We start from the raw sequence: 9,636 nt of genomic DNA, 5'->3' as shown, positions 1-9,636 counted from the left end.
GATGGATGTATAAGAGTTGTACAAGCCCCCAATAAAATGATTTAGAAAGAAAGAAAGAAGATGATGATGGTAACATATATACATATGTGATTGATATAATGGATGCATGGCGTGTTACAAGAGCTGTAAGAGGCCCCAATAAAATGGTCTTTAAACCAGCAAGCAAACAAAGTCTGTTCTGCTGCAGTCAATTCCCTTGTGGCTTTCACACTAGGCTGCTTGTCTCAGTGAAGAAAGGGAAGTCCGTGACTCTCACCCTGGATCAAGAGATGTCCTTTACAGTTTTGCTGCATCGTGTTTGGAAGAAACATCCGATCAATGTAGACTTTTTGGGGATCTACATTCCCCCCACAAACAAGTTTTCACCCAGTGTGCACGGACTAATAGGTAAAGTATTAAACCACCTGGCAAGTGTGGGTAACAGCTAGGCGTTAGTCACTCTCGGATGACGGTAGTTAAAAATGGGGAAATGGCACAGAAAGGAGCTAACCTACTGATGGAGGTGCCTCAGGCCTGGAACAGATGGACCATCTACCTTTCCAGACAAGGTGTTCCCCGAACCAGTATTCAAGAATCACAGAGAGGGTGTTAAATCTAAGAAAAACCAAACCAATGCTGACTCATGGTGACCTGATAGGTTGCAGAGGCAATCGATGCTCTCTAGGGTTGGCAATCGCTCTGTTTTTCTGAAAGTAGATCCCCAGGACTTTACTCTGAGGCACCTCTGGGTGGACTTGAACCACCAACGTTGTGGTTAGTAGCCAAATGTCACCTAGGCTGCCAGGTGAAGAGAGAGGAAGATCACCAGGACACATGTGTTTTCAGTTTTAGGCTACATCATAGTTTCAATGGAAGAGAGGGGAACATTCCCTAGTTTTCTAGGATTGGGTTCAAATGTAACAATATGGCACCACAATCAATCCTCGTTCCTATGATTAGAACGAGGCTTTTAGGGGCGAACCTTCCCCCCACTCCCATCAGTGCTTTCCTTTTACTGGTAGTTTTGGCAGATTGCTTTTATATCTAAAATCACCAAAAAGGCCACCCCGCCCCCATGGCAGTAGAGTTGATTACCTCGCAGAGTGACCCAAAAGGACCGAAAAGAACTGTGGTGCAGGGTTTCCGGGTGTGACCCACAGGAGCTGACTGCCCCACCTTTCTCCCACCAAGCCCGGCTGGGTTAGCAGCCCCGCCCTTCAATCACTCTCAGCAACAGCATGGAATTGCTCTGAGGGGACCCCACCTCTCCCAATGCTGCTTCCCACCCCTTCCAACTGGCGTTTACCCTAAAATTCTGGAAGTCCAAAGTCTAGCGTGACTCAAGAGCCTGTCTTTGAACTTAACTGTGGATTCCATGTCTGGACTGTTTCCCTAGGCCAGTTCATGCATGAGCCCAAGATACATGTTTTCAATGAGAGACCGGGAAAGAACCCTAAGAAGCCAGAGGCAAGCATGGAAGTGAAAGGACACAAGCTGACTGTCACCAGGTAAGCCTCAGTGCACAGCGAGGCAACACAAAGGGGGGCTATTCGGGTTGATGCGCATTCCAAAGTCGAAGAGCAAGAAAAACTCTCTCTAGCATGACACCCCTCAAACGACACAGTGCATTAGGAATAGAGAGATGCCTGTATACTTTTAAATGAAAGACACTGTGGATAGCTCATCTTTATTTATTTATTTTTAAATCATTTTATTGGGGGTTCGTAAAACTCTTATCACAATCCATACATCCATCCATGTGTCAAGCACATTTGCACATTTGTTGCCATCATCATTCTCAGAACATTTGCTTTCTACCTGAGCTCTTGCTACCAGCAGCTGCTCTTTTTTTCCCCTCCCTTGCCGCCATCCCCTCCCTCATGAACTCTTGATAATTTATAAATTATTATTATTTTGTCATGTCTTACACTGTCCGACGTCTCCCTTCACCCACTTTTCTTTTGTCTGTCCCCCAGGGAGAAGGTTATATGTAGATCCTTGTAATTGGTTCCCCCTTTCTACCCCACCTCCCCTCCACCCTCTTGGTATCGCCACTGGAAGGGATCATCTGTCCTGGATTCCCTGTGCTTCCACTTCCTATCTGTACCAGTGTACATCCTCTGGTCTAGCCAGATTTGTAAGGTAGAATTGGGATCATGATAGTGGGGAGGAGGATGCTTTAAGAACTAGAGGAAAGTTGTATGTTTTATCATTGCTACACTGCACCTGACTGGCCTGTCTCCTCCCCACAACCCTTCTGTAAGGGGATGTCCAGTTGCCAAAGGTGGTCTTTGTGTCCTTACTCCACACTCCCCCTCATTCACAATGATTTGATTTTTTTTTTCTTTAATACCTTATACCTGATCCCTTCAATACCTCGTGATCACACAGGTTGGTGTGCTTCTTCCATGTGGGCTTTGTTGCTTCTGAGCTAGATGGCTGCTTGTTTACATTCAAGCCTTTAAACCTCCGATGCTAGATAACTCATCTTTAAATATAAATAAAGACTAGATATGAAATGCGTCATAAAATGCCAATATCAATAAGCATGTATCAGTTGTTCTCATCTACTTGTATTAGAAGCATTATGGTGACAAATTGGATCATTGGAAAAAAGGAATTATTAAAATTACTATGTACCATTGTGCTTGAGAGTGAATGTAATTTTTATGTACGACAGAACCTGCTTTTTGATGATTATGCATCTACTGAATGCATTTTTGAGGGCTTTTTTTAAACAAACCCTATCATAATGCACCTTTTGAAATGAGATCATCGATATTTGAAAAGTATTCCATGTGTAAAACTCTTTTAAATTTAAATTTCTTACTTGTTTTACATGTAATTTGATATTATTTTTAGCACTGTTTCCCTACTTAGAGATTTTACAAAGCAGCCAACTTTGCTTTCTTCAAGATAACTCAAATGATACAAATGTCAGACTTCCATCTATGTAATTAAACTATATTACATTATAATAGTAATTGCATCATAAAACTTCAATCAGTAGTCCAGCAAAAATAGATTTGTAGGCAAAAAGATCTCTTGGTGAGCATACTACTCACCTACTAGCCTACTAGAGAGCAGTCAAGTAATCAATAAACATCAGCGAACATTCAAATAATCAATAAACATCAGTGAACATGTGTTATAGAAGAAGTGGTTTGAATCCCCTCCCTGGGGGACAGACAACAGAAAAGTGAATGAAGGGAGACATCGGACAGTGTGAGACATGAAAAAATAATAATAATTTATAAATTATCAAGGGTTAGTGAGGGAGGAGGGTCTGGGGGTGGAGGGGAAAAAATGAGTAGCTGATACCAAGGGCTCAAGTAGAAAGCATATGTTTTGAGAATGATGATGGCAACAAATGTACAAATGTGCTTGACACAATGGATGGATGGATTGTAATAAAAGTTGTACAAGCCCCCAATAAAATGATTTTTAAAAGAATTTAAACAACAACAACAACAACAAAACCAGATTTGTCCTGCAAAAAAAAAGAAAGAAAGAAAAGGATTTCTTAAGGGGAACTGATATCAAAGAGTTAAAGAAGAAATGTTTTGAAAATGATGGTGGCAGCAGTTTTACAATTATGCTTGATCTAATTGAATTATGGATTGTTATATTATCTGTAAGACCTCCCAATAAAATGATTTTTTTTTAATTTTAAAAAGAAAGAAGTGGTCTGAATCACTTAATAAAGGTATTAGAAGTTGGTATGAGAGCATCTATTATAAACTAATGTCAAAAGGCAAATATTCGATTACCATTTCAGCTTATGGAGCACACTTCCTGATACATACTGAGGCTGAGGTGCCCTGTGGGCTATGTGTAATTATATAGATTTCTGACACTTACAAAGCTCTTTTAGCATTACTGATAAATACCTAGAAGGAACGCCACTCCACTAGAAGCCTCAGCCCTGCTGCTTGCCTCTTACTCCTGGAAGCATCCCACTCTACAAGCGAGCCTTAGGCTGAAGACACTCGGTTTTACTTGCTTTGTGGGTCAGGAAGCCTGCCACTCTGCCTCATGCCCTGCGTCGTGTTCTGCTACCTCTGGTGCCACCAATCCTCTGAGGTCACAGCTCTTGGATTGAGGAAGCTTCTCAAAACTGAGACTCACTGCGATAGAGCCGATTCCAACTCAGAGAGATCCTGTAGGTCCTGGTAGAACTGCCCTGGTGGGTTTCCGAGACTGTAACTCTTCATGGGAATAGAAAGTCTCATCTTTCTCCTGCCGAACAGCTGGTGGTTTTGAACTGCTGGCCTTGAAGTTAGCAATCTTTTAGGGTCCAGAGGACACAGCTTACTCCTGACTTTTCTTTCTTAATGGCAGTGAGAGCTCCCTTCCTGCTTCTGAGATACGCATTTTAAACCCAGTGGGATGGCAAAACTGACCATTCCCCACATTATAGTTCATAAAGCCCCAATGCCCATGTTATAGTTTCACAAACTTGATCAGCATGGTCCTAGCCAGTTATCTGAACATGGCCCCATCCCGTGGTCTGGTGGGACATATGAAGACTATGGCAAGAAGAGCCATGTGAAACCATTCATCATTGCACAGCAAGGTTATTTGAATTATCTAAATGTGAAATAATTATTCTTGGTCATTTCAATACTTACCTCCAGGTTCTGATGCTTCATTCAACTTAGGGAGCTAGAATGGATGGGAGCAAGGATGAATGGGATGCATAACTCTTTTATATATTTAAAGCATTGAATTGTATGGACGGTACATGAATGATTTGCCACCAAGCTGGTTTTCTTTAAGAGATGAGTGAATTAAGAGGGGAACACATGGTGATCGAACACCAGGTCTTGGTCTCTCCCCTGACCATGCGTATCCTTCCCCTTGCAGAGGCTTACAGAAAGACTACAGAGCTGATATAGTCTTTGGAACGGACGTGCCCTGCTGGTTCGTGCATAACAGTGGAAAGGGTTTCATCGATGGACATTACAAGGATTACCTGGTGCCGCGGCTCTATAGTTATCTTAAAAGGCCGTAAGAGTTTTCTAAATAAAGTTTTGGAATTCATTTGTATAAATACAATTTTTCCCTGACACTTTGTCATCGTTCTTCAGTCATCAAAGGGGAACCATACTTTGTGGTAGTTTATCGAACCTGATGCAATAGTTAAAGAAATACTTTGCAAAGAAGCTTAAGGAGTTTGTTACATTTTCAGCCCTAGGGTGTGTAAAACAGGGAGGTGTACAGAAAACCTGGCCTCCAGATCTGGCATTTCCTGTGATCTCGCTATGTATTATTGAGTGTCAGATCCTCAGCCTTGCCAATAGAGTAGGTTTTATGCTCTCGGTTATATGGAAAGTTCAATTAAAAAACAAAACAAAATAACAATCTTGCTGCTGAGTTGATTCCTATTCATTGTGACCCAGTAGGACAGTTTCTGAAACTGTAACGTTTCATAGGAGCAGAAAACATCTTCATCCCTCGGAACAGTTGGCAATTTCCACGGCTGACTTTGCAGTTAGCAGTCCACCTTGTAACCCACCATGCCCTCAGGGCTCCTGGTCCGTGCAGCTGAGAGAGAAGTCGTTGATGAGCTTGGAATGAGGAGGAGGAAAGTTACCTGATCTTTGTAGCTAAGACATACAGGCACATCTCCTTATATTGCACTTTGATTATTGTGTGTGTGCTTTGCAGATACTGGGTCTTTTTTCCAGTACAATGTGCTCCCTTCATCTCTCTGTGTTACATTTTGGTCATTTTCACAATATTGCCAACTTTTTTCATAATTTAATGGAGACTTTTAATAGAGATAATGGTTTACCCAAAACCAAACCAAACCAACCAGCACAGAGTCAATATGACTCATAGTGACCTGTAGGAGAGTTTCTAAGGCTGTAAGTCTTTCTCTTGTGGAGAAGCTGGTGGGTTGTACTGCTGACCCTTTGGTCATTTGGGGACCAAAAGTGTACTTGTATGCCCAAAGAAGCATGTGACTCGCTTTATTTTGGTTTGTTGGTTGTGGTATTCGAATGGTCTGGAACTGAACATACAGTATCTCCCAGGTACTCCTGTACTAAAATTCTAACACCACTTAGAGAGAGCCTTGCCAAAGTAGCCGTGATACCATAGGACAATGGCCAAGATTCCCTCCAGATTCTTGATGCCTTAGTGGATTAACCTGTCTATTCAGTCATTCTACAGATCAAGCGTAATACAATTGGGTCCGTTTCTGCCTAATGAATTATAGTCACACTGCGACTCCCTGACTACATGAAAAGATCCCCTCAGGGATTTTGGTGCTCTTCGCAGATTTAAAATCACTGGGATCCTAGCTCAGATGGGTAATTGCATTCAACAGTATTTCCTATCAATGAATTCTGAGAGATTCAGAATCCCAGATTCTCTGGAAGCCTCTTCAGCCTGAGCCAAATTTCACACTTTGATGTGTAGATTTATTGTGCCAACCTGGCCAGTAGACATGTAGGCTTAATCAGGTCAGTTTGATTGGAGGGCAAAGAGATAAATGACTCTGCAAGGCCTGCCCCCTCCCCCCCCCCACTATTGCTCTCTGGTGATCTGAGAGTGCTGGAGCATGCGTGCTGCTGCTGTAGCTAGTTCTCTGCCTCTACCTGTGAGTTACACTACCTGTGGACCAGGCCAATCTATGGACCCTGTCACTGGAGCTTGAGGCTCCTTTGAGACCCGCTTCACCAGCTCTGCTGGTGCACACATCACTTGAGCTTGAGGCTGGTGGATTCTGTTGACTTGCATTGCTTGCATTTGAGGTCCCACTGGGCCGCTTTGCCAAGCTCCCAAGCTACTGACTGTTAGTGACCCACCCTGCTGTTTGCTGCCTGTGGGCAGACTCAGCTTGCCTAGCCCCTGGGAGGACTCTGCTGTCTGCTTCCTTGACCTTGGACCTGGCAGCTCACTTGAGTTGAAGGACTTGCGGTATATTAACTGTTCCACAGAAGTCAGTTGAACGGAGCCCTCTGTACTGCTGTGTGAACTAATTAGCTGTTATAGTCCTTCTCACTGTATAAACTTATCCTCATATGTATATAATCATAAGTGTCCTGGGTTTGTTTCTCTAGAGAACCCTGCCTAACACACACACAGATTTAACCTCCCTGGAACAGTATTCCTCGTCACTCCTGGGAGTCCTTCTGTTTGTATTTCCCAATTCCAAAGAGTAAGATAGTAAACATTCTATTACTTAATCTAAAAACAGTTTCACTAACAAATGATGCCACAACGAAAGACTAATGGCATTTAAAAAGCAGAATCATGAATTTTAAGCAAAATGTGGTGGCTTTACTACGTCCACATTACTAGAGTGAAATGGGTGATAACAGCAAGTCTAATTCATTGTAAGTCTGTGCTTTTACTCATAACTTTTCTTTAAAATTAAATCTCTAAAATAAATATGTACTTTGAAAGCCCAAAGTAGTCAAATATCACTCTTAACCCCTCTATTAAAGGTTCATTTTTATGAACCTTACTTTCTATAATTTGATAAAAATCTACTTTTCATTTTAGAAAGTAAGACAAAATTCTCCATTCCTGGACATAAACAACCTATATTTGAAATAAAAACAAAAGGTAACATATCAAGGCTTCATTGTATAAGACTAAAGTGATTATTTCTGTAACCGAAGATAGGCTCATTACTGAAGAGGTAAATAGAACTCATTTTGGTTTCATTCTCTCATAAAACCTGGCCAGCTGAGGTGTCAAAGGGATGAGGTATCAGGCATCAAAGAACAAAAAATCATATTGTGAATGGGGGGGGAGTGCAGAGTGGGGACCCAAAGCCCATCTGTAGGCAACTGGACATCCTCTTACTGAAGGGTCACAGGGAGATGAGTCACTCAGGGTGCAGTGTAGCAACAATGAAGCACACAACTTTCCTCTAGTTCTTAAATGCTTCCTTATCCTCCCCCCCGACTATCCTGATCCCAATTCTACCTTACAAATCTGGCTAGACCAGAGGATGTACACTGGTACAGATAGCAACTGGAAACACAGGGAATCTAGGACAGATGAACCCCTCAGGACCAGTGGTGAGAGTGGTGATACCGGCAGGGTGGAGGGAAGGTGGGGTAGAAAGGGGGAACCCGATTACAAGGATCTACATATAACCTCCTCCCTGGGGGATGGAAAACAGAAAAGTGGGTGAAGGGAGACATTGGACAGTGTAAGACATGACAAAGTAATAACTTATAAATTATCAAGAGTTCATGAGGGAGCGGGGAGGGGGAAAAATGAGGAGCTGATTCCAAGGGCTCAAGTGGAAAGCAAATGTTTTGAGAATGATGAGGGCAACAAGTGTACAAATGTGCTTGACACAATGGATGTATATATGGATTGCGATAAATGTTGTACGAGCCCCCAATAAAATGATTTCAATTAAAAAATGAAAAAAACAACAACAAAAAGAATTAGGAGGTAGTGATGAAGTATTTTTTCTGAATGGAAACCATTGAGTTGACTGCACACTTGTTTGGTGGGTGGCATATATGAAATCTGCCGTGTTCTAGTCCATTATCAGGGCCAACTAATCTTTTTAAAACTCTCCAGTCAAGTATTATTGATCGCCTCCCTCTGTCAGCAACACTCACTGCCACTTACTAAATACCTAGTCTTATATGGCATCTTTGAGACATGTCCTTTAGCATTCACAACTCTGCCAAGACATTTTCGGTAATTTAGAGATTAAGCCATTGAAATTCAAGAACGTTAACTTTCCTAGTAGAGTGAACAGCCCAAATTCAACCTCAAGTGGCCCAATTCTAAACCTAGACCCTTTCCATGACACGATGTTGCCGTTTCTTCAATACCTTCATTCATCTAGGAAGGGCTCTCTGTAAAGATACTACCATTCTGCACTGTTCTTTATACTGTCTCCAACAGTTGTTTCTACTTGCCAGCATATACGTCTCCATCTTCTGATCATGAGTTTACATTTTTACTAGGGAAACCATTCATTTCCCCTCACCTCTCGGCCCAAGAGAGATGACTCAGGGGTTGGCATATGAATCAGGTCTGGCCACTTAGTATGTAATAAAATAACAACTCAAACACACTACCTTTGAGATGATTCTGACTCAGCATCCCTATAGGACAGAGTAGAACTGCTCCTACTAAGACTTTAAATCTTTAAGGGAACAACTAGCCTCATCTTTTGCTTTCACAGCAACTAGTTACTTAGAACCGCTGACCCAGAAGTTAACAGTGCAATTCGGAATCCACTACACCACCAGGGCACCTTCCCACTCAGTATAGTCCAATCTTATTTAGAGGATAGTCCAGGTGCAGTGCAGTTAGACTCAGTTCCAGGTCTTTTGTTTGAACTACTATTGCATGTCATTTTTCACTGGTTAAGATGTAAACCTGGAGATACTGGTACATGAGAAGTGCCTGCGGATCAAGCTCACAAAGAAGAAGCCAGAGAAGTAGAGACCGGGTGCTTATACTCTGATCCCACAGAACCATTAGTTATCGAAACTAGACTTTTTCTTTTTTTGCATAAGCAAATATGACACGGGTCTTCTGTGTTCTGTACTCCTACGTAATATACTATCCCGTATGTTAAAAATGTATAGCTCAGCATTAAAACTTGGGTGTAAATAGCTAAGTGCTCAAGATGTTAACTGAAAGGTTCATGGTTCAGATCCACCT

General features: G+C 42.0%; 1 protein-coding gene across 1 annotated transcript in view; it reads left to right on the top strand.

The window, feature by feature from the left end:
* The window catches only part of ITIH2 (inter-alpha-trypsin inhibitor heavy chain 2), a 47,430-nt gene extending 42,382 nt beyond the window's left edge, over positions 1-5,048 (top strand). Inside the window, exons 17-19 of the mRNA XM_045285584.1 lie at positions 108-387; positions 1,376-1,487; positions 4,846-5,048. Of these exons, the coding sequence (XP_045141519.1) occupies positions 108-387; positions 1,376-1,487; positions 4,846-4,993 (540 nt within the window). The 3' untranslated portion in view covers positions 4,994-5,048. The remainder of the gene's footprint in view (positions 1-107; positions 388-1,375; positions 1,488-4,845) is intronic.
* Positions 5,049-9,636: the final 4,588 nt, after the last annotated feature.

The sequence above is a fragment of the Echinops telfairi genome, unplaced genomic scaffold (assembly GCF_000313985.2).
Source record: "Echinops telfairi isolate 266 unplaced genomic scaffold, ASM31398v2 ScPeMD7_7473;HRSCAF=8511, whole genome shotgun sequence".
NCBI classification, from domain to species: Eukaryota; Metazoa; Chordata; class Mammalia; order Afrosoricida; family Tenrecidae; genus Echinops; species Echinops telfairi.
This window is presented reverse-complemented; position numbering and strand designations above follow the sequence as displayed.